Source organism: Artemia sp. Qi Xiang Cuo, chromosome 6 (genome assembly GCF_049724085.1).
Source record: "Artemia sp. Qi Xiang Cuo chromosome 6, ASM4972408v1, whole genome shotgun sequence".
NCBI lineage: Eukaryota > Metazoa > Arthropoda > Branchiopoda > Anostraca > Artemiidae > Artemia > Artemia sp. Qi Xiang Cuo.
In genome coordinates, this window is record NC_142799.1 from 27132659 (window position 1) to 27158463 (window position 25805).

At 36.4% G+C, this 25805-nt stretch overlaps 1 protein-coding gene across 1 annotated transcript in view; it reads right to left on the reverse strand.

Annotated features, from left to right (window-relative positions):
- Positions 1-1206: 1206 nt before the first annotated feature.
- LOC148951061 (trimeric intracellular cation channel type 1B.1) overlaps positions 1207-25805 on the reverse strand; it is a 31202-nt gene continuing 6603 nt past the window's right edge. Inside the window, exons 3-7 of the mRNA XM_089090599.1 lie at positions 11901-12057; positions 9380-9475; positions 6718-6894; positions 6031-6151; positions 1207-2801 (exon numbers count right to left, since the gene is read on the reverse strand). Of these exons, the coding sequence (XP_088946725.1) occupies positions 2616-2801; positions 6031-6151; positions 6718-6894; positions 9380-9475; positions 11901-12057 (737 nt within the window). The 3' untranslated portion in view covers positions 1207-2615. The remainder of the gene's footprint in view (positions 2802-6030; positions 6152-6717; positions 6895-9379; positions 9476-11900; positions 12058-25805) is intronic.

A 25805-nucleotide genomic window follows, 5' to 3' on the forward strand; every position in this document is an offset into this window, starting at 1 on the left:
GCACAGGAAGAACGTCTTACTAGTACCACAAAAAAAAAAATATTTAGACTGGATGATTTTTGTAGCAATTGATAGTCAAAAACTGAAACTAAAATACTCCTTTTAAATTTTTGGCCTTGGAAAGTATTAAAGGTATACGTTCCCTCCAAAACAAGCAATTCTACGATAAATCTGCAGTCGTAACTTGTAGCAACAGAAGATATTTATATCAGCAGATTAATCAGTCTTAGGTCTATCTATTCACAGAGCCAGAATCATGATATTACTTAGACTCTTTCTTGACGAAGGATCTAAACCTACCAAGGAATGTGAAAACTACCCTTTTTCAACAATTTTTTAGCTTAACCACCGTGTATAGCCTACTAGAATTCAAAAAATCTAATTCTGTATATGGATAAAATTGAATCTCAGCTATGAAGTAAAGATAATATTTCCGTCTGTAATTGGTGGATTCAAACCATGGGAGAGCATGAAATAGCATTGCAAAACTTGCACAGGGAACTTAAACCGTAAAGAGTTACAACTGTTTGAAAATTTCAGTTTTCTTAACGTTTCTATAAAGTACTCTATTAATTGCTACGTTGTTTATTTTTGTGTGTTGTTTCCCGAAGAAAATTTTAATTCTAAACAGGTTATGGCAATTTTATGAAACTTTTCAAGAGTTATGACTCTGGAACTACTTGTCACGCGTAAAAGTGAGCAAACACTTTCCTTTTGCTTTATATTCTGTATCGATTGATACGTATATAAAACTACATTTAAATAGCAAAATTGTCAATTTCCTATAACTCTGAGAATACGTCTGAGCCCCAAAAAGTCAATGGGAAGTTTTTGATTATTTATTAGTTTGCATATTAATTCCTGGAAAAAATGGTTTCTAATTATGGCAATATTTAATCTAAAATGCCTTATTTGAAAGAAGTTGCATTGTCTAGTTGTATACCTATTTTTGGATCTGGAATTTGTTGTAATTTTCGGGGAAAAGTTCTTTGGGTTACTTTATTTGATGATCCTTAAGAACGGACACCATGGCCCATATATTGTTCTCAACCCACGAATCGACAATGACTGGTTTGAAAATATCCTACAAGGATCCTTTTATGTTTGAAACTAACCATTAATTCTTAGAGCTCAATTGCACACCAAACACGCAAACGCACAAAAAATCGGCGGGGGAAATTCCTAAGAAAAGGAAAAAAGGTAAGCGAAACTTGAATAGTTTATTCAAAAAATTTAGGTGCACCAACATAGACAATGTATGACTAGTTTTGAAAATCCGTTATTACTTCTACGGTAAAACTTGAGTATCAAGAAAACGATAACTTTTTGACTAGGGTAAACTTGTAGAGCAGGAGACGAAAGTTTTAGTGCTGCTAATTCAAAATTAAATCAATAGTGACAAGACACGAGTAAATATCACTATTGCATGCATTATTACATGACTGCCGTGCTCCCTTTTTGTAGTCCTTGGTTCTCACAGAAAAGAATTATTTCTATAGGCAATATTCTTGAATCACATTAATGATCAATTTTGACACTTTGGGTTCATGCAGAAAAAAAGAAAAAAAGAAAAAAGAATGAAACAGCAAATGTTCTTATATTGCATTCATGAGTCATTTTAGCTGGTGCTACGTTCACAAGATGGATTGTCTTGCCTAAGGCTGTTGCTGTTGTCTAGAAAAAAATACCTAACCATCTTTTGAAATGTCTGTTAATGTTGTGTAGGAAAAAAGTGCCATCAACCTGACAAGTGTAGAATTTCTCCAACTAAATATTTCTTGGCGAGGCAACTAAAATTGCTGATTCAGCTTGTAAATTGCAATGACAAGCGAATATTGCTCATGTACGAACATCAACGTGAACCAAGAGTGGAAATAGTTTTAATTAACTATGTAAACTACTGAAAAAAGAATACCTAACACCCAGCCACCCCCCAAACAAAAATAAATACAAATACTAGTTTGATCATAAGCATTTCCACGAAATAGCTGACTGATTTAAAGCTATACCCACAAGTTCAGACTTTCAAACTATCTTTCACATAATAGATTTAAGATATAATAGAAACTCAAATATTAATTCCCTTGTAAAGCCCAAATCAAACAAAATAATTTCTTAAGGGATAATTGTGCCACTGCTGTTCATCATTCAATGCAACTGAAGCATATATAGACATATATACATATATATATATATATATATATATATATATATATATATATATATATATATATATATATATATATATATATATATATATATATATATATTATGTAAGGACGTTCTTTACGACCTTTCTTGCCTTGTAATGACGAAAATAAAACTCACTTCACATATGTTATTAGCAATAAAGACAAAAAAGAGAACAAGACGGAGAATAGAATAGCAGTTCGTGGTGTCACAATCAATTTCAGTAAATTCATATTAAATTGGCAATGAAACGTAAGACAGTTCACACCCTTATTGCACATGTAACACAAGTGGTAAAGAAAATACAGAGGGTCAAACAACAAAAATGAAACATACCAACTAGTCCCAAACAAACTAAAATACAGAAATTTTGAGTGAATTAGCAATAAAAGAGTTTATGGCACTTTCATACTCAAAGACACATTTTATTCGTTTTTCTTCGACAATTCGGCTTTTCCGTTCTTTTCAGCAGCGTTTTTATCAGCCGTGGCAGCTACTTTTCCACTTACGGCGCGTTGCATAGCATCGAAAATACCACCCATTAAAACGGCACAGAACAAGTTTTCAAATGGCAAGAATGGGTCATGGATTCCAAGAAGAAGTGATGATAGCTGAAATTTGTACAAGAAAAGTTTGATTAATTTACCCACTGGAATCGATAGACTAGCTCACTCAAAGATGCAAATTTAATCGACGTCATATTCGTGGAGTACATGGTTGTCATGTAAGATAAGATTTACAAAAAAAAAATTACTATCAGAAGACTAGATAAAACAACCTAACATTTCACGGTCAAACTTAAAATCAAAAAAAAAAAAAAAAACAAGCAAAAAAAGAAGACAAATTTGGTTAAAAAAGAAGACGAAAAAATCCAGATACATAAAGTCAACATGTCAAAAACAGCAATAACCAGTACAATTTATAGAGAAATTAAACCGATTAATAATATCACAAAGATGGGTAAATAAGGAAAATAGTAAAAATAACAAAAAAGTAGAAGAAAAAAATGGGGATTTAAAAAAAATCCCATTAAAAATGATTTAGTAAAAAATAGACCATATTCATCAATTATGTGGAGAAAGAGGTTCTTCATCTTTTGAAGAAAAATTTTTTCGCAGTAAAAATGGAGAATTTGTTGAGGCAGAACGAGAGAGTTGAGGTATAGGGGGGAAAATGACAAAGGAAAAATGAATATGCCCGGGGGTTATGGAGGGCATAATCGACAATAAGAAAATTTCATTACTCTATTTTGCTTCTCCTTTCCTCAAGGATGACCATATTGGTTGTGCAAAGAAGCGAGATACAAGGGACTTTACCCTCATTAAAGATAAATATCTGAAATAAGTTCCGTACAAGCATCTCCTTGCCTTTTTATGTCTGACTAAAAATAGTAGAGCCTCAATTGGTCCAATAAAAAAAGGGAGAAAGGCCCTTTGTCCCTAAAAATTAACATTTCGATGCAGTTAGCTATGATCTCATTCATACGCAAAAGCCAATGTGCAACTATGCTATGAAAAATAATAGAGAAAGCAGTGCAAGTCCGTTGTATATATTTTTTCCAATAGGAAAAAGTATACCTATACTTTTTTTTCGAATAGGGGAGGGGAGACTCGTCTAAACAATAACAAACTATAACAAATTTACGGAAATGTGTTAAACTTATGAGATCTCGAGTGAATGGGTTAAGAGCCCTACCTCTTCGCCCCTTTTTGAATATTTGACTACGTCAAATATCAGCATTCAATGGGGGGTACACTAAAAACTAAAAATCAGAAGTTGTTCACAACGTGTTTACCTATGACTAGCTACAATAAATAGAGGAAGACATCCCACCCATTCCAGCTTTTTAAACTTCATAATTTACCTACTTTGAAACAAAGAATCTATATAACAGTCCTATCACTCCAGCATGTTCTTCTGAAAACACAAATCAAGGAGGCACACATGTCTCTATCAAATACCGTCAGACGCCAATATCAGCAGTTTCCACCTTCAGTGATAACAACTTTGCTGAATTTTAAACCCCCATCTTTGGTAAAAGACCTAAACAACTTCAGCCCCCTCTAATACTATTTAAATAAGACAATTTTGTTCATAAGATACGTTATCTGATCAGGCACGATATTGATAAGCTTAAGTACCTCAGATCCGCGATCCAGTTCGATCTTATTTCTCTGAAATTCTTCAGGGCCACCTTTATTTTACATAGCCTTAGAGACACCAGTCAGCTTTTTATTTTACTATGCAAATACTCATTAAAAATAAAATATTTAACTTCATTCACCAATATTCCCTCCATGATTTAAAATGAAATTAATTATGAAGAGATAAAGGATGAATTAGATCGCCGGTGCTACCAGACCACCACCAGAGGACTTTGGATCGGTCAACTAAAAATTAAGAAGCTCATCAGCCAATCAAAAACGCTAATGGTTTACATGAATAAAACTGCAGGTCTACAAAAAGCATTATGATCAAATTTAGTTCATGATATGGAGATGGTAACTTTATATAATGACTTTAGGAAGCTTTACCAGCTTCTCAGTGAAAAACTGGGGGGAAAAGCAGCAAGTGCCCCACCTTCATCGGTAATGGTGGAACTTCTTTTCAACAAAAGAGGTCTCTACAAAACGCTAATGTAACTACCTCCAAGAGTTCCTTCAAACTTCCAATGAACACAACAAAACTAAACATTGGCTTACATGTAATCCAACTAATACTGAAGTGTATGAAAGTTGAAACATCAATTTCCAAAGCTGAGAAGAAGTATTACAAGTAATCTGATTCCCCCAAAAAAAAAAGGAGCTTTCGAGTCTCAGCATCGATAGACTATGTATAATTTTATGAGAAGCGAAGTCTCTTAGAAGTTCAGACAACTAAAGCCCACTTATTCTGGAATAAAAACTACCGTAAGCATAAACGAAAAAGGTCTCAAAAATATAATTATTTAAGAGAATGCACCAAAATTCATCTCGTCTTCCAACCTTTTTAATTTTATCATTGAGTGGATACTGAAGGTCATTTGGTAATAGAAGTGTGGTGGTAACCCCCCTTTTCACTTCAAAGATATTGTTTCAATGGCGTGGACATCCAAGGGGAATTTGTCAAAGAAGACGCACATATGGTCAGTCGTATCGCTAAGGTCAATTCTACTGTCAAAGACCAAAACAAAAGTATCCCTTAAATAGTTTATACCGAGGGTTCATTTAGCAAGGACATTATAGAAGAAGTACATTCCACCAAAGTACGATGTTGTACTCCTATCGACTCTCTATACGGTTGCAAAACATGGGTAATGGATACATCTCGGGCACAATCTCTGAAAACTTCCCATCAGAGTTGTACAGACCACATATTAGGACGTGGTTAATCCGACAGAAGATCCAATGAAGTTACCATCAGAAGATGAGGGAGCGCCCTTCGCCCTCTGGACTCATCAACAAAGCATTCGAGACAGTTCAGCAATGCTACACACATAACTGACGATGCAACCAGTAGGAGATTCTTGCAGTGCCAGCCCCTTGCCCCCACAGAAAAAGAGGAACAGAAGACCGAAGGCGACCTGACTTGCTACTGTCAAATCCAACTGGAGCCCCCTGCTCATGATCCTGACCGCATGGGGGAGAGTTGCCGACATTATTGGGTGCTAGGATCAATTTCTACATGGCTTGGAAGTGCATCAAGTATCTTTTCTTATGCAATAAAATACAAGTTATACCCACTACGATATTTAAACAGAATACCTACCTCTTAAAAAACAAAGATTCGAATATTATAGAGCGACTGTTCTATACTTAAGCTACCTCCTGTAAAAATGTATCAAAAAGATTATAAGGTCACCTTGAAATAAACGAAGAAAAGAACGATTCCAAAGTAGACAAGGGCATGTGGTGCGCTGATGTAGTCCGTCTTCTTATCAATCACAAACACAATAGCAGCAGCGATGCAAGCCTTCGTTGGGCTAAAATTAGAAAATCATCAATTAATCTATACCGAAAGGAAGATACAAACGGCAGAGACAAAAAAAGAGACACTGAACAAAAGACACAGAGTTACAAAGGAAAAGCAAAAAAGATCCATGTCGTTTGTATCCGATAGCCAGATTTTGGAAAGAATCATTATTTACGCTCAATCAACGGAAGTAACAGCGAAGGGAATATCCAGCTTTGAAACTTCCACTTTGCTAGGATGATGACTATCACTAGCTGAAAATAATATTATTAACAAATCTAACTAACAAAATTCAAAAAGTAACATAGAGAAAATAGACGATTCCATCCAAGCCAAATTTGGAAGATTCCCCTCAGGGTCCTCATAAGTAGGAGAAATGATGTTCCATGCAAATACAATTCATGATCATTTTGTCGCAAAGGAATTTTCGGAGAGGAAACCTGCATGTATGTGAGAGTATCGGAGGGGCCAAATCCAACGTTTTTAATAGCCCAGACGTAGCAGCCACAAGCAACATGGGAAAAATGCTAAACAAGGATTTTTTTTTTAATATTTTCCTTAGTGTAGAATACTTACAATGTGGGTTGAAGTAATTCAATAGCATTGGGGGTCCAAACCCCTCTGATGAGCCGCTCAGCAATTTTAATGAATCCACCGCCGTTTCCTTTGACAACTCCAATGACTATCATTATTAACCAGGAGTTGGGGAACAATTTGGCAGCATGAGACACGCCGTCATATACTTTCTTGGTTCTAAAAGAGAAACGCTGGTAAAATATAGCAAACAACTATACAGAAAGGGTGGTATTATCAAGGGCCTTTTCACCTAGGGAAAGTCGAGCGGAATGAAGTACGCCAGAGGCAGTTTTAGAGGAGGGATAGAGGAGACTCTTGCCCCGGGCGCAGAAATTTTAGGGGCGCAAAATTTCAAATATATAATCTAAGAGTTATAATATAATTAAGATATTGTGTTTTTATTAAAATAGATGAGCAGTTAATAAACGAAAACAATTAATAAATATTAATTAATTAATAAAATAAAAATAAACAAAAAATAATGAAATAATAATAACTAAAATAATGAGATAATAATAATTAAAATAGTCAAATTAACAATGATTAAATAATTAAATAATTTGAGCAATAAATTAAAACATAAATTTTAATTCATTTAATAAATTGAAAATAACTTTGTTAAAATTTGGCATGCAAATTTTGTGAGAGATAAAGGGGGGGGGGGCTAATCAAGATTTTGCCCCGGGAACAAGAGAGGCCAGAAGCGCCACTGCTCTCCCTTCTCCACCAAGAGAGGACTTATGCGTTGCAAAAAGTGACAGAAACACTACAGACCATTGAATCATTTTGAAGTATATTGATCTATTCTGTTTTCTGGTAAATGCATATTCGAAAATTAAATTTCTGATATCAAGATAAATTTCTGCCTACTTATGGGGTTTGGGAACAATTCGGCAGCATGAGATTAACCGTCCTATAATTTCTTTGTTCTAAAATAAAAATGCAGATAAAAATAGCAAATTATTCTAGTACTATCATGGGCGTAATCGTAAGGGAAATTAATTATGTAACCCAATTAAGGGCTAACAAAACTTCTTAGGTTTTGAGGAGGTAAATTAAGTTTGCATGCACATAATAGTCGAAAGTTTGTTAGAAAATCCAATTAAAAACTAATGACAAAAACAAGCGTTTTTCGGAGAGGAGAGACAGGATCTTCAACTCCTCGTTACACGGTGTTTTCATGTTTACCATTAAAGAAAACCATTTTTCGAATATTTAAGCACCGCTTCATTTCAAGCACTTTTTCGAGCCCCTTTACTTTAAATAAGCACCTTACAGACATTTCTGAGGGAAGGAAAGGAGCTCCATCTCCATCTCCTGAGCACATACTTTCATTTTTTACCTTTAAAGAAAACCACTTCTCAGACCTTTCAGCGCTGCTTCACTTTATGCACCATTTCGTATCGCTTTACTTTAAATTAACACCTTACAGACATTTCTGAGGGAAGGAAAGGAGCTCCATCTCCTGATTACGCACATACTTTCATTTTTTACCTTTAAAGAAAACCACTTCTCAGACCTTTCAGCGCTGCTTCACTTTATGCACCATTTCGTATCGCTTTACTTTAAATTAACACCTTACAGACATTTCTGAGGGAAGGAAAGGAGCTCCATCTCCATCTCCTGAGCACATACTTTCATTTTTTACCTTTAAAGAAAACCACTTCTCAGACCTTTCAGCGCTGCTTCACTTTATGCACCATTTCGTATCGCTTTACTTTAAATTAACACCTTACAGACATTTCTGGGAGAGGGGCAGGAACTTCAACACTTGGTTACGCATTTGCTTTCATTTGTTTTCTTTTGAAGAAAACAGTATTTTCGACCTTCAAGCGTCGCTTCACGTTATGGGCCTTTTCGGCCCGGTTTACTTTAAATAAAAGCCTTTCAGACATTTCTGGGTGAGGGAAATGAGCATCAACTTCTAGTTAATTACACGCTTTCAATTTTGCTTTTGAAGAATCCGCTTATCGGACATTTAGGCGTCGTTTCCCTTTAAGCACCTTTTCGGACCAGTTTACTTCAAATAAGCAATTTTCAGACATTCCTAGGGGAGAGACGGGAGCTTCAGCTCCTGGTTAAACACAGGTTACGCACAAGCTTTCATTTTTATTCTTAAAAAACCGTTTTTTGGACGCGTAAGCGTCGCTTCACTTTAAGCGCCTTTTAACTTTCAACCTAGATGGCTGGAAAATTTTATAGCTACTATGGGAGTATTTCACAACTACTACATTTCAGTAGAACTATATGTTACAACCGCCTCTACCATGGGCGCCCATAAGCTGAATTCCAGGCGGGGGGGGGGGGGGCAAACCTCATCTAATTGACATTTTTGATGCTATATGATACAAATCTAAGAACAAATATATAAAAATAAGACTGTATCATACAGCCAGGGGGGGGACTGGAGCCCCCCTGCCCCCCCAAACGGGCGCCCATTGCCTCTACAGCAAAAAAATGTTAATAAAATGACGCGAAGATAAAATAAAGTTGACAACTTAAACATTTATTTCTGTTTTAAGAAGCTAAAAGATCCCACAAATCTATGGCAATTGGCCTTGAAATTTATAGCTTTTATAGTGGAAATAAAGAAATCTCCATGTTTTGATATCTATATGCATTATTACCGTTAACTTGAATCATTAATAGAAAGATATCTTACCGATAAACTTCTTTCAATGCAGCAATGAGGATTTTCACAGGTAAGAATTTGGCAAATTTGTATCCAATATCAAACGGTGAGTAAAAAATAATATACCTAAAAAATAAACACTATTTATTCAGTTACCACAGTGAAACTGGAGCAAAAGACTTGTCATAAAAATACCATAAACACGAAACAGTAAATAAAGCACTAAGCAATAACATTGATAAAAATGACAACCTATCATGGTAAGTAAGTAATCGGATTACCGACATTTTTTGACTACTAAGGTCAGTGTCATGTGTTGCTAAAGCTGGGTTCGGTCTCTGGGTCTCACGTTACTAAGCTAAAACGCACTGTACCACCACAGGACAAGGACTATTATGGTGAGTCGAATGAACCTGCCTTTTAATACCACTAGCATGAAAAAAGTCGAAGATAGAAAATCTTACTTCTTATTTGCATAACTCACAAAAACATATAGGCATGAAAAAGAAAAAAGAAAAGTAACAAAGCTGTGAAACAAGCTATTATCTTTGTTAGTTCAGAAGGGTAATAAAAGAGCCAAAGATGTGGAATTCGAGGGTTTTATTTCTATTATTCAAACTAAATAGATAATCATTTTTTTTAAAGAAAATCACCACGTGTTACAGCGTCAAACACGATTCATAAAGAGCTTCTTTCCCTGTCGAGCAGAGAAAACTGGAAAAATCTATCAGACAAAACCAGACAGGAAGCAACGCTCTTTTGAGGAATATCGACGCGTCTTTTTTCACCCCCCCCCCCCATGCATTAACTATCATACAATTCAGCAAAACTACTTGGCACCTTAAATCCCGTAAATAGAAACGACCTCTATCGATCCTATTTACAGGAAATCTAAATAATCTCGAGTTTTTCGTTACCTACATTTGGAGTTTAGAAATGTGCAGTACTTGGACGAAAAATATCAGAGCTGAATCAGCCAAAGTATTCAAATTCTACTGATAAATTCTGAGAAGAAAAGATTTGGAAATACCAATGGGACTACCAAACGACAAGTATCAACAAAAACAACAAAGTCAACTTGGAGTAAAAGCGCATCTCCATTTGGCAGATTCTGCCAACCTGACAGCATGCTGATTCTACAACTCTTGTGGTCCCTGGTCTGTAAACTGCCAATATGGAATTGGTTAGCAAGTCTCCGCTGAGATCGAAAGTGCAGATATGCATTGCTGATTTGTAGTCTGCCAAAGAAGACATGCTTTAAAACTGCCTCATTAGGAGATTTATCAGCATAGAGTAGGTTCAAAGTGCGCGTTTCACTATTAGTTTTGCTGCCTCATATGAAGGTGCCCCAAAAATAAAGACCAATACCACAAAAAAACAGAGCATATTAACCATTTTACATCAAATTATTTTTAGGGGCCAATTTGAGCAACTTAAAACTAGTTGTTTTTTAGCAACCAGTTTTTGATACCCGATTGCGAAACCAAGGAAGATTTGACGCTATTTCCGGAGGAAGGGGAGGGGTCAAAAGACAGGAACCTTTCTTTGGAAGGGGAGTAAAACTGGGGAGAATTCAACTTTGTACTCATTTTTAGGTGTTTTTTTTAGGTACTTAAAGCGCTTTTCGATCTCGGAGGGTAGGGGGGAGGAGGGTTAGCATATTTGATACTGGACCTCAAACTGTACCACGTGGAATTTTTAGCTCCCCCCTCCCACTTAATAGCTTCCCCTGAGTATAAACTTTGTTCAGATTAAAGTGATCCGACGAAAAGCTTTCAATAAATCTATTGCGTGGTAGCCGTATCTGAAAAAAAAAAAAAATTTGATCTGTCCATATCACCCAAGGTTACTAACTCTCAGAAGAGAAATGATTTATTACACATTTTCAGTCTTTTCCTAAAAACATGGATAAAATCACCAATTTCTTAAGCACCATGGATTTAATCCAGATTTCGCATCTCCATCCATTTTGTTCTTAAATGGCCTAGTGTTAAAAAAAGTGACAGCACTAAGTTTATGAAAGTGAGACAAGGAGAAAATGGCAGATCTGATCATTAGAATGATCTACGAAATATTTGATAGTTCATACCGACCACAATAGCAGTTCTACAGACCAGTTCAAAGAGATGAACAGACCTGTTCATATACCTCCCTCCACAAGAAGATGACTGAAAACAAAAGAAAATTCTAAACTACTTTCTGCAAACAAAACAGTCAGATTTCAAAGCGCTTTCATAGCGATAATAAATAGGGTTACATTAATAATATAAGGCAATACTTTGGTTGTTGTTTCATTTTTGTTATTATCCTTTTTTAGGAAAGCACTGGGTCTGTACATGATCCCTGCAAGAAAATTTCCAAGAAGGGCAAGTGCCTACCAGGAGCTTTGTTTTTAATTTCAACAGAAACATTCTTCGTTTTCCCTATTTTTATGATGTCTTCTTTTTTTTTTTGGGGGGGGGGGTAGGCGTTGAACCCCCCCCCCCCCTCAAGGGTCCATAAAACTATATAATTATTAAGAATTTTTATATAAGCGTTAAATGTTACGCACCACACAGCTGTAGCAAGAAGAACGCTCTGAGTATTTTTCAAGGGGCTAAGCATTGGTTCGCCAAGCAACAAAGCTGCAATAAAACCTCCAGCATAGATGACAAGCATAGTAGAGACCCAGCAAGCCAAAGGGTGTTTCCTAGAAAACCCATGAGATCCTGCAAGAAGAGTGTTAATTTTAAGCCACACAAATTGATAAATACCAAATGTATTTTTTTTAAAGCAGGAGTAATTAAAATACTAGACGTGGTCAAAAAATTCACACTGTATCACGCATATGGTTCCATACAGAATATTTGAAAAGAAAAGTCGAAAGGGGGGAAGGGGACACAGTGCACACAGACACAGTGCAATATCATGGTCTCTTGCAGGAAGACAGTATCGTAATTATGTACACCCATAAACAAACTTCTTTTTTAGGTCGCTTTTGGTAAACAGTGGCTATTACATTGCTTTTTACAAAAAAAAAAGGAAATTCGACAGAGTTTTGGATTCGATAGTCTTAACCCATCTTGTATAAACGGTAAATAAGGTAAATCTAAGGGTTGATCCTTGAGTAAGGGTTAATGGTTAATTATCAGCAAAATCTCACAAAAGAAAAGAACAAAAAAAAACTCTTGACACTTTAAGAAAGATAGAAGCCTCTTACTAGCTTACGTGGCTGGTTTGGACAAAGTCACTTGTTTAATCAGAGTGGGATGGAGGAGTCTCCGTCAATGTGTCGGCTCATAGATCAAAATCCTCACCTTTATCCTATTCCAGCCCCTGGATCAATCTTAGGAGCCCAGTCGAGTCGAAATTTTATGGTCAAACTATTTAGTAGATTTAGACTTTTCAGTGACAGTTACGAAAATAACTTTTACGAAAATTAATTTTAAGGATATTCGATCTCCTTAGAACTGAGGAGTTACGTTTCAATTATTTCTTCATAGAAAATTCAAAACTAAGCTTGCTGAGCTTCACTTATTTGTTTCAGACCATATAAAATCGCCAATAGCTCAGAAACAAAGTCATTGTCATAAATAAACTTCAGTTTTTCCATGAACGCAAGCACTCTAGAGAGGGAAGCCTCCAGAAGATTTAAGTAAGAATATATTGTTTTGAACTAAAAGAAAATAAAAAATTAAAGTAGATGTTTAGTGTACAGTTATTCTGTATTTCATGTCTACACCTGTTATCGCTTTGCATCCATCCCCCCACCAGGTACCTCCCATCCCCCCTCTGACCTCTCAACATGTCTCATGGGCACATCTATGGTCATTATACAGTTGCTAAAAATGTCTCGTCATCGAGGCATTCTACAGTGGTATTTTCTCAGCCAGACATTATAAAAGAAACAAGTTTCTCAGACTTTCTAAAGAATTTTAAACTCAATTGGTGTCTTACTAGGAAATGATTTCCCCGGAAGATTATTATTAGACAACATGAGCATACAAAAACAGCTGCATTAATCTCCCCTCTTCAGGGCAGCTAAAATGGGGAGAACGTGTTTTACTGGGACTTCTAATGTTGTATTGTCTAATAAATTCAAAGACGTTGCTGGTCAGCATGTCTACGCAGATTAGGTTTCATCTTTTAAATACCAATACTAATGATAAGAACGTCAACAAAAGCAATGGTATTGACACCAAATTCTGTTGTCACCAATGCCACTGAGGAAATTGTCCAGACGACGTGATAAAACTCGGCAAATTTTTTTTACAGCGGGCAAAGTGTACAGAGAAATACATATTTAATAAATATTAGCAATCCATGTATCGACAAGAAAAAAAAACCTTAGTTTCAAAATAACATCACCCTTAGTTTTTTGTCGGAGTATTAATGTTCAAAGCCGACGCAGTAATCTGCCGTCTACTAGACCATAATTTCCGGGAGGAACACCACTACACAACATCACTAGGCCCTAGATGACACCACTATGAGGTAACACATTTTTTATCAACAGGTAATTTTATTCATTGAAATTTCTTTTCTGGAGGGGGGGGGGATATCTGCACAATATTCGTCTTGGACAATTTTTCTAGAAAAATCACACAAGCAAAGTTTGCCCCGAAAAACTTGATTAAAATAATCTCTACATATTATAAACACTATTTATAATTTTATACTGTAATTATATTATGTCCTGTTATATCATATTGTTCAGTACTATAAATGGAGAAAACTTCCCCATGAAACAATTTCCCAAAGAAACTAAGTAGATATTAGAACTAGGGACCACCTTCCCATTTTCTAACTTGCGGTAAATATCTATTCCTGAAGTTTTTTTTTTTTTTTTTTTTTTTTTTTTTTTTTTTTTTTTTTACGGAACCTGACAGTTCCTGAACAAAAAAAAGTCACCATTATTATAGGGGGATCACTAAAAGTTTTTCAAGCAGCTTGACTATTTCTTGAGGAAAATAGAAGTTACCGTTCTAGAGAAGAAGAGAAGTGAAAGCAATAACTAGTTCCACTGATGCAGCAGAATACTATTGCAGGTGACAACAAGTCATTGTCATGTAGTTGTTCCTCTTTAGTAAAAAACGCCTTTATGCATTAATGTATACAGAAAAATAATGTATATAGGGAGGTATTAAATCAAGTTCTTCGCGGCTAAGTTTTTCGGTACTTATGCATTATATCTAACCCAAAGCCACACACGAAAGAAGTCAAGTTTGGTTAATGGTAATGGAATAAAATAAAATAGGATGAATATATAATAGTTTAAAAGCAAATTTGGGGTATATATTTGCAGATTAGGGGGGGGGGCTAAAGCGTAGCACATATTAAATACGTAACCTAACCTAACCTAGGTATCTCCCCCCCCCGAAACCCCAAAAACAACATTTTAAATATTGTGAACTCAATGAGAAACTACGCTTTGCGCTCAATTTATCTAGAAAATACCCGTTTGTCTGGTTTCCTTGTACAGTCTATAGCGCTGGGTTAGATATAATGCACCAGTACCAGTTTTTCTTTTAACAAGATCATAATACAAACTTATCTAAACGTCATCCATTCGTATGACTATATTTTACACGGTGAGAAAACTTTGGCTGCTAAAAATATTTGCATAAATTCCGTAGCTGATAGGCTGTTTCTGCAGTTTTAGGTAAGTCGACAAGCAGTAAGACAATTTTATTACAGTTACAGTTCATATGGTCGAAAAAGTGTCATTCGGACAGAAGAATGTTCATTTGGTAATTTATTCAATAAGTAATAGCAATTAATTACAATACGCTATACTAAATGTGGGATAAACTTTTGTGTAAGAATAACGTTTTATTAATTCACCAACACCAATTTCAACCAAATTTACTTACGAATATTTTAATAAAACCTTTAAAATGAAGAAGCATATATCAAATAATAACGACTGAAAAAATTAGACTCTACTAATAAAACTTGAAACTCAAACTATTCTTTAATATAAGACTGTGGTAATGTTAAGGGGGACCAAAACGCTAAAAAGGCGGAAAAAACAATAAATTAAACCCACCTATAATAGTTCACTGTTCGCAGTAATAGAACAAGACATTATAATCTGAAGAGATTAATGCTCCATTGATTGTTTCGACCCGGTCGACGTTTTCTATGCTTCATAGGGGGAATAGAAGTTGGGATCATCTTGATCAGAACATTAAAAACAATAGTGATTATCTTTGCTTAAGAGAAAAATTAAAGAAATCCTTTTTAGTGAGTGTGAATTTTAGTTGTGCTTTTTTTTGCGGGGGGGGGGATTGGGAGGGTAAATAAACAATTGCTTATTATGACCTCTTGTGGGTTTTAATATATATATCTAATTCTGTATTATTTTTAGTGTATTTTTGCCACCCGCCTCGGAAAAGTTTTTCTACTTCTCGGGGTGGCTGTTAATACTGATGTTGTTTCTTGGTTTAATAAATACCTCTCTCTCTCTCTCTCTCTCTCTCTCTCTCTCAATTCTCGTTTACCTATTTGTATTGGAGGAACGTAACGGCCCGTGCTACCAGGACTTCAAACTTGAAGTTACAATTTTCTAGCTGTGAACAAACTCTATCAGTATCGGGGAAAAATATATCTTCAAAAAAACAACAATACTATCGATAAGGTACCGGTTTCGCCTCAAATTCTTGAAACTTCTGGCACATGGGAGCGAATCAGAAATAGATTTCTATCACCGGAGATGCAAAGAAAGTCACTGGAAACTTGCAATCAAACCGGTAAATCACCAAGGTTCTAATTATTTTGGCTTAATTTAAAAGTAAACCTACAGAAGATACTGCACTAGATGAGGAAAATATCTCAGCAAATTAGCCTATTACGTAATGAGGAAAATTACAAATTACTTTCATGCATCAAAATAAACATACAGTTTATAAGGAAAATAATCGAACTAAATTTCTGCTAGGATATTAAAGGGGATATTTGAAAATGTTTATTTTAAGAATGTGAATTGGGACCCTTATAATTCGTAATTCGGCTCCATGCACTTTGTCTGCTTAAACTAGTGCAAGAAAGATTTTTCAGGTTGACCTCTTTAGATACTGTCAAAACCAAAATAAAACAATGTTTCTCACTTTTCCTTTATATAAATAGAAAGGATTTTAGTATTGTCCAAATTATCTGAGGGGTTTTCATCCCATCGGAAACAGTGGAGACCAACTATCATTTGAACAATAAACATTTCCAACTATCAGAATATCTGCTATAACATCTAGTCTTTAACTTACTCAAAACCTGGAGGCAGTGTCGTTATTAGCCAAAATGTTTGGGCGGGGGCAAGAGATTTTAGCGACTGGCTAGTCATTTTACCGACTGTTTTCGTAAATAATTAGCATAATGTCCGTTTCGACTATAATATGCAAAATCACTGCAGGAGTCAATAAAACAGCTGCATTTACCAACCGAGATTTAGATTTCGGTACATATCATGTCACTATTTCAACGCTGATTATTTAACCAAATGAAAAGTTGTGGCACCATCTGTAAAATCACAGCAGAAGTCGGTAAAACTGCTGCGGTTACCGACCAAGTTCAAAATTTCTGTAGATAATATGAATAGCATGGGTGTATGCAGAAGAAGGGGACAGTACCCCCTGGATCCATGTATGCAGAAGAAGCGGACAGTACCCTTTTGTGGTAATCTAAGAGAGCGGACAGTACCCCTTTTTTGTAGTAATACCTCCGAGCGGTGCAAAATCCTTTTTGCACATAGGTGTCTCAGAATTTCCCGAATTTCAATAATTATACATTATCTCATATTGCGTAATCATTCATTTGTCGGTGAAACAATGTAATATACACAAGCGGCCCCATAGGCAATCCATACAAGCGACCCTATATTCTAAGCAGACAGTACCCCAACCATACATCAACACACATAACCATCCATACATCACCACACATAGCCAACCCTACATCAATATACAACACCATCCATACAACAGACATAACCAGCCATATATCAACAGACAACAACATCAATATAATAACATCCATACACATAAACATTCATACAATAAACATCCATACACATAAACATCCGAGTAAAAACCATACATCAATACACATAAATAACTATACATCAATACAATAGCACCCATATATCCATATACTTAATCCAACGACATGATTTTTTAGCTTCTAAGTAACTTCCCATTGATTTTATGAAATTTGTGTTTGATGTAGGAATCGAACGGGAGAACAATGGTTACCGCTAGTAAAAGAACGACACGTTACTCGACTGAGCCAACAAACTATTGAAAATATTATGATTTTGGAAATACATTCAATGTATTGTTTCCGGGACATTGACCAACTGATGTTAAGCGGCACAATATCGTAACAACTTATTTGCAAATTCGATTTATCAATTGGATTATTGGTAGGTGTTAACAGTGATCTGTTTCGGGGAATAATTTATGGCGTCCACATGAGGAGATGCATGCCACGATGATTTGAGATGCATACTGGACAGACACTTGTCCAACTCCAGGGCCCATCCATCCCCCCCCCCCTACCAAGGGCCCCAACCCTCCCTCTCAAGGCCCCCACCCATTTTTGGCTGTACCAATGGTACTCCATAATCGCTCATCGAAACAACGCAATTGTCTTAGCGGTACTCTATGGTTTGTTATCGCCACCACCTAGTTTATTGTATGTATTAAATCAGTATTTTTTGTACATTGCAAGGATAAACACTTGCATCACATTTTTAAAATTAATTATTCGAAGACAGTGCCTACACACGATAAAATCATCGTTGTGTTGAATGCTGACAAAGACCAATATTTGAGCTACGAAACAAGCACTAGTGGTAATACTATTAAAAACGTATGCGTGCGTTGTCATGACAGTCTTCATCTCCATCCCATTTTCCAGGATGGAAAATGCTCAGTTGGAGGAAAGCATAAGTTCAGCTGGAATTGCCAAGCAACTGAGAAGTGGCTGAGATCTCACCCTGGCAGAGCAGTGACTGAGCACGGAATAAGTCAGTTGGTTTTCAAAGCCTGGTATCTTCCTTTTCGACACTGATGTCTGGCAAGAGAGTGATTTTCTCCCAGCTCTTCAGACTACAAGTAGAGCACCTCCTCCTGCACATGAGGAACAGTCGATTGCATGCGAGGATGATTTACCAGAGACGGATGGAGTTGGGGGTGACTTGCCTCGCCAGTTTCAAAATTTATCCAGGTCCAGGCTTGTTCAACCAGAAGATATAGCTCCATTACCAAAGAGAGAAGCTGCAAATCAGAAAGAAGGCAGAAAACCTATTCAGTCAAAGGTACTTACATCTATACCGGTGAAAGATGCTATTCATGCTGCAGAAACTTAAAGGAGACAGAAAAAAGAAAGGAAGGAGACACAATTGAAAGAGAAAAAGCGTTGTGCAAGAAGCTAAAACACCAGCCAAAAGAAAGGCATGACCATAAAAAATACTTAGCCTCAGTTTCGTCCACGGTTTTAGCGATAGGTGGCAAACACGATACGCCTAGAAAACTTTTTTTATCCCATATTTTCTGTCGGAAGTACACATGTCTCAACGTACCCTTGTCCCAACGTACCAACTTCTCCCCTAATGCTAAAAAACCTCTCACAAGCCTTTCAAATTACAAAATTCTTAAGATTACCAGCATACACGTATACATATAGTAAGAAAGTACCCGGAAGGAACAGGAGCCCAACAACTTGAGTTTAACCTAGTCTTAGATAGGTAAAAGCAACTATTTATGGTCACTGTTGAATCCTTTGAAGGTTTTTTTGTGGAGGCTCAGTCCCCCCCTCCCCCGGGGTGAAGAGAATTTTGAGGGGGACTGTGACCCCCCGATCACAAAATTTATATAGATGTATTAACGGAATAATGTATCTTTGCAAATGTGCAAAATGCAGATCTAAAGATATTAATCCTGTTAAAGAGACTATATTTCTTTATAGGCTATTCTCGAACCCATCTTCCAAGGGAAAACACTTGTAATATCCAGTTTTGTTGCCACGATTATTTTTTCTCAGCCGCAAAGTTTTAATTATTTTACATTTAATGCTACTATTTTATATTCAATTGCTTCTTGAACAGACTCCTATTTTTACCCGTGGGTTTTTCTTCGTCAAAGGAATAATAGAAATCGCTTAGGTATTTAAAATTAACTTACAAATAACACCATATCAGTTCAGTGAAATTTAAGGTTTAGAAAAAAGCCTAGAGGCAGCAGTTATAAAATAAAATTTCGTAAGAGGGACAAGGGAAGATCACTATGGAACTGAAGAAACGTGAAAAACTTCAGAAGATTTTAGGTTATTGACAATTCTGACCAAGGATTTTCATTCAGTTTTTTTCATAGATTTTACAAAAGAGAAATTAAAAAGCACATCAAAAATTTGTTTATATACATTTTTGTTACTTTTTACAAGCCAGACATGAATTTAGAGAAGGGGAAGGGGGTGAACCCGAAAACCCTCTGGATATGGCCTTGCTTCTGACCCAAACCGAATGTGTTACTTAATAATTAGGTTATCGACTTTACCTTTTCATGTAAATTCAGATTCTAAAGCCTTTCCTAATGTTTCATTGGTAGATTATGAGCGGGAAGTCTGTGTAGCACTAATCATTTCTGAGTTTCTGCAACCCCAACCAGAGGGTTGATTTCCCTGAGAAGGGACAATTTTACATTAAGATAGTGAACTAGGGGTGGGGGATGTGTGCCTAATATTAACTTGTTTGGAATCAATTGAAGTGGTGTCATTTTAAACACGCTATCGGGTAAGATAACATAGGAAGTTTAATTTGAATTTTTCACACGCGCAAAGATGCAGTTTATGCGATTCGGCAGTCCCGGTTGCAGAATAAGAAGAAATTCGCTTCAATATGTTTCAGCTAGGAGTTGGTGGAGAATTGTCACCATTGTCCAAGGAGACTTCAATTCTACTCTAAAGATTAACAGGACTGTGGTGCAAGATCCATGGGCAAAGGCTGAAGCTCTTACTAAGACTTCTGCCGAATTCTCGAATCTGGACGACAACGACGGCAGAGAAGTGCCAAATTTATCCGACCGAACCAGTACTATCCTTGACCGTGGGAATCTTTTTGCTCCTAAGATCCTTCAAATTTTGCAGAAGCTTGATGTGGCCAAAGCCAAATGTCCTGACAACAAATCAACTGCTGTCCTCAAACTCTGCAGTGCCAAACTAGCTGGATCTTTTTCACTGCTTTTCCGAACATGCTTTCGTGCCAGAACATTCCCACAAACATGAAAGTCTGCCCATGTTATATCTACCCCAAAGCCAGATGGCGATCCAACGAGCGTCTCCAATAAAACATTTCAACGGTTCCTGGAATCAAACAACCTTCAAGGCGATCACTAATGTGGATTCCTCCAAAACGCTCAACATTAGACTGCATTGTAGCCCAGCATCAGAAGTGGATCCAACTTCTGGCAACGGGGTACGACATTATGCTATTGTCATTTGGCAATGGTAAAGCTTTTGGCAGAGTATGGTAGCGTGGCCTGCTAAAGAAACTCCATTCATATAGTATTCGTGGATGTCTGCTAGAAGTGATCGAGAGCTTTCTTTCTGATCGTTCTCTGTCGGTTGTCCTTGACGGGTTTATTTCCCGCGAACATCCAGTGAAAGCTGAAGTTCCCCAGGCCAGTGTCTTAGGACCTACACTTTTCCTCATTTAGATAAATGACATGGGAGACAACGTCACAAGCCCTCTGCATCACCTTGCCGACGATACCACGACACACTCAGCCATCGCAAAACACGAAGACCCAACACAAACGTCCCTTTCCCTAGAGATATATCTTTTTTATAATCAAAAAGTGGGCTGATGCATGGATGAACTTCAATGCATCGAAAAAAAGGAGCACATTATTACCAAATCAAAGGTGCCACATGAACACCCCAGCTTCATTTTCAAAAATGAAATAATAAAGAGAGTCAGCAAGCTTCGCCTACTGGGAATTTATTTCTCCACCGGTCTCTCTTGGAATAGCCACCTTGCTCAGGCGAGGACCTTCTGTACAAGACAGCTGGGAGTTACTCTTCGCTACAAAAACCTTCTTCCATTCAGCTCGATTATCCCAGTCTACAAATCCTGCTTTAAACCCGCAGCTGAATATAGATACCTGCTATATGCTGGTTCCCCGAAAACACGATCGGCACCACTCCAGAAGATCAAGAATAGGGCATGCTGCGCCTACACGGAAGACTTGCTCCAGCCTCTAAATCTGTGATTCCCAGCATGGGGCACACACCCCACCGGTGGGGCGTGGGAATATTTTGGCGAGGCGTGGAAATATTTTGGGGGGTCATGGGCAGTACGTACACCCTTTAGCTGACTATACCAAAGACTGGGTCTTTAGGCAGTTTCTTATTCAGAAAATTCCTGACAAATTGTCCATTAGCAACAGCAATCTGTTTCTCTATGAAAAATCAACCATTTACGGTTTTATTGACAGTTATCTAAGCAGCGGGCATGCAATATTCTTAGACGTTCCTGATATCTTCAGTTATGAGAAAGCACACGTTTCTCATCAAGATGTTTAGATGCTAATATTTGCCTTCATCGAATACTCACTTGCGATGCTGGGAAAGCAATCAGACACTAGAAATCTGATGGGGTGATTTTAATTAAGATGCTATTACTTTTAGGGGGTGTTTCCCCCTAAAAGTAATTAAGAATGAATTCGATGGATGGTCTAGAACAGTAATTTCTGCAGCGAAGCGCCGTTAAAATTTGGGAACTACTATTAAAGAAGTATTTTTCTTCTGATTTGTCTCTTACACAAGTTTGTTAGGAAATAATCAAACTTAAAAGGCTGTTTTAAGCTGCAAAACAAAGAACATTTTAGAATTAGCAATAAGAAGCGTCTTTTTCCCTTGCATTTTTCTTCCTACATACTTTTGCTTAAAATGGCGTCAGAACATCAGTAGGGGGGAGGGGGAAAAATTTAGCATAGGAGAGAGGCATCCCCATTCCCACAACGCAACTAAAGCCACTGCTTAAATACTAATTTGTTTTCAACTGACTGTATAAATTGATGACATAACTAGTAGGCTATCCATTTCCAACAAGTTTGAGGAAATGTTGCATAAGCATAATTACGCATTTTTGGGGGAAAAGGAAAGGAGATGGAAGAAAATAGCTACAAAGAGAAGACGATGTTTGTGTGCTTAAAAGTTTTTTTCCCCTTTATTACAGAAGCTGTTCTTTTTTGAAAGAAAAGCGCTGTATTAGTACTACGTTTTCTTAAAACTGCTACTTCAAAAGAGAAGTGCTGCTTTAGAAAGAAGTGCTACCCTTTACAATTGGAACAGCTGTTTAACCAAAATTTGCACATTAATTTTACCTTTTTTTTGCTATATGTCTTTCTCAAAATTTTGATTGGACGACTTTGAGAAAAAAGGAGCGGGGGAGTGGGCCTAGTTGCCCTCCAATTTTTTGGGTTACTTAAAAAGAGCACTAGAACTTTTAATTTTATTTACGAAAGTTTTTATTAGTAATAAATATGCATTACTTACGAATTAACTTACATAGCGAATTTCTAGTCTTATATTTTTATTACGTATATGAGGAGGTTCGCCCCCTCGTCAAAACTTCGCTCTTTACGCTAAAGTTCGAATTTTGTTCCAATTCTTTAAGAATGACCTCTAAATCACAAAGGCAGTTTAATTAGAATATATAGCTCTTTTGAAACTACTAAAAATACTTTAGCGCAAAGAGCGAGGTATTGAAGAGGGGACGAACCCCCTCATATGCGTAGTAATTTCTGTTCGTTTTAAGTTTTAATGTTGCTCCTTACTTTCAGTTGAAAAAAACTGTTTTTTTATTTAATTTCTGATTGTTTTTTAAAGAATGTTGGACCAGCGCCCCCTTCATAAAAATGCTCTTCCCCCATGGAAAGATCCTCCCACGTAAACCCCGACCCCCCCCCACCAGAAAAAATTGCCCCTGAAAATGTCTGTATACCTTCCCCCGGGGACTGTAGGGGATTAAATCGTCCTCAAAGACATAGTTATTAGATTTTTCGACTATGCTAAACAAAATGGCTATCGCAAAATTATGATCTGAAGGCTTGGGGGAAAAATGAGCGTGGGAGGGGACCTAGTTGCCCTCCAATTTTTTGGTCACATCAAAAGGGTACTAGAACTTTAAATTTCCGTTCGAATGAGCCCTCTTGCGACATTCTAGGACTACTGGGTCAATACGATCACCCCTGAGAAAAAGAAAAAAAACAACAAATAAACACGCATCCGTGATCTTTCTTGTGACAAAAAAATCCACATTTTTGCAGATAGGAGCTTGAAACTTCTACAGTAGGGTTCTCTGATACAATGAATCTGATGGGGTGATTTTCATTAAGATGCTATTACTTTTAGGGGGTGTTTCCGCTTTTTTTCGAAAATAAGGCAAATTTTCTCAGGCTCCTAACTTTTGATGGGTTAGACTAAACTTAAGGAAACTTATATATTTAAAATCAGTATAAAAATCGGATTCCTTTGATGTATCTATTGGTAACAAAATTATGTTTTTTAGAGTTTCGGTTACTATTGAGCCGGGTTGCTCCTTACTTACAGTTTGTTACCACAAACTGTTTGATAGTAAGATGTTACATATGTGTGAATTGACTTGCTATATTACAATTTGGGAAACTAAAAATAGGAATATATATTGTTATTTTTATTTACTATATATCAATTGAACTCAGCAATTATAGAAATTAGAATTATCTTGCATTTATACCATAAACGCAAAAACTGAACTGTTTCTTAAATATCTCGTTGATATTCTTACTTCTAATTCAGAAACACTCGTCCTGAATAGCTGATTTCTTTAATTTATTATAATTTTACTTATTTTAGTGCAATAAAAATTTGGATTCGTACCCGCTACACATGATGAACGGTCACCTTTCTGCCTCTTATACCTACAATTCTTTTCCAACGAATCAATGAAACTATGTCGTGGTGCATTTTAAAGTACAAAAAGATCAACAATAAAGTCTCTGTTTAACACACAAACGGTTAGCCTTGATCATACTCTTGGGGCTACTTATGAGATACAATATGTCTACTCATGGGCAAATATGGAAAAAAAAACTATAGGAGAGGATATAGCAAAACTATCAATATCAGCATTTCTTAAAACAATCCTGGAAAAGGATGGCAGTGTTGTTAAAACCATGCCACTAAGTAACACTACTGTTGGTAGAAGAATAGATGAAATGAGTGAGAATATTAAAACACAACTGGTTGAAAAGTTGAAATCCAGATATTTCTTGTTACAAATGGATGAATCAACTCTGAGAGACAGTAATGTTAGTCTGCTAGCATATGCAAGATATATTGATAAAGGCCAGTGCTGAAGATATTGTATTATGCAAATCATTAGAAACCACAACTTCCGCCGCTGATATATATGGTAAGATAAACAATTACTTACACGTCAATAATATACCGATAGAAAACATAACATCTAGTGCTGCAGATGGTGCCCCTACTATGATGCGTAAAAAAGGCTGCTTAAAATTGATGAAAGACAAAAATCCAGAACTGATTCATGGAGAGAACTTGGTGACCAAAAATATTATTCCTGTCCTTAATGATGTACAATACTCTGTTATAGAATGTGTCAATTACATCAAAGCTACTGCAAAATGTGAGTGTCTCTTCAAATAATTTTGTGAAAATAAAAATAAAGGCTATGTGAGATTTTTACTTCACACTGAGGTAAGGTGGCTATCAAAGGAGAATTACTAAAAAAGATTCATGGATTTGATGTACTTAGCGACTTTAAGTGACAAGCCTGAAATGAAACACCTGAAAAACTCCTAATGGCAAAGCATTCGTGAGTTATTTAACAGATATTTCCGAAAAAATAAATCTGCTGAATAAACAACTTCAAGAATCAAACTCTTATGGATGCAAAAACAGAGATATTTGGCCTTGTTACATTTACTGAGGCATGTCAAAAAATATTTCTCACGAAAACTTTGACCAGTTTAATTGGCTAAGAAAATAATAGGTGACTGATGCTGCTGTACTCATCATTATGGATCCTTTGAATATCATGGCCTCGTATTTTAAGGAGCGATTTTCTGATTAGAAAAACAAAATTGATTTTCTATCAAGGATGACACAGCCAATGCTAGTGGATATATCTTATATTTCGATCAAGAAGAACTCTTGTAAATAGTAAATTAGGAGTCCATCAAAACTTTGTTCAATATAAAAGGAGTGATGGCATAGCTTTGTGATGAGACAGAAACTAAATACCCACATTCAACCAAATCTGCAAGAAAATTGTTGTTACCTTTCCCATCCTGATATTTGGCTGAATGTGGCTTTAGTGCTGTTTATGATTTGTTATCAAAGGAAAGAAATCGACTTGATATCACTAAACAAGGAGACATGATAGAGCCTGGTATTGTTTGGAAGCTTTTTTAAA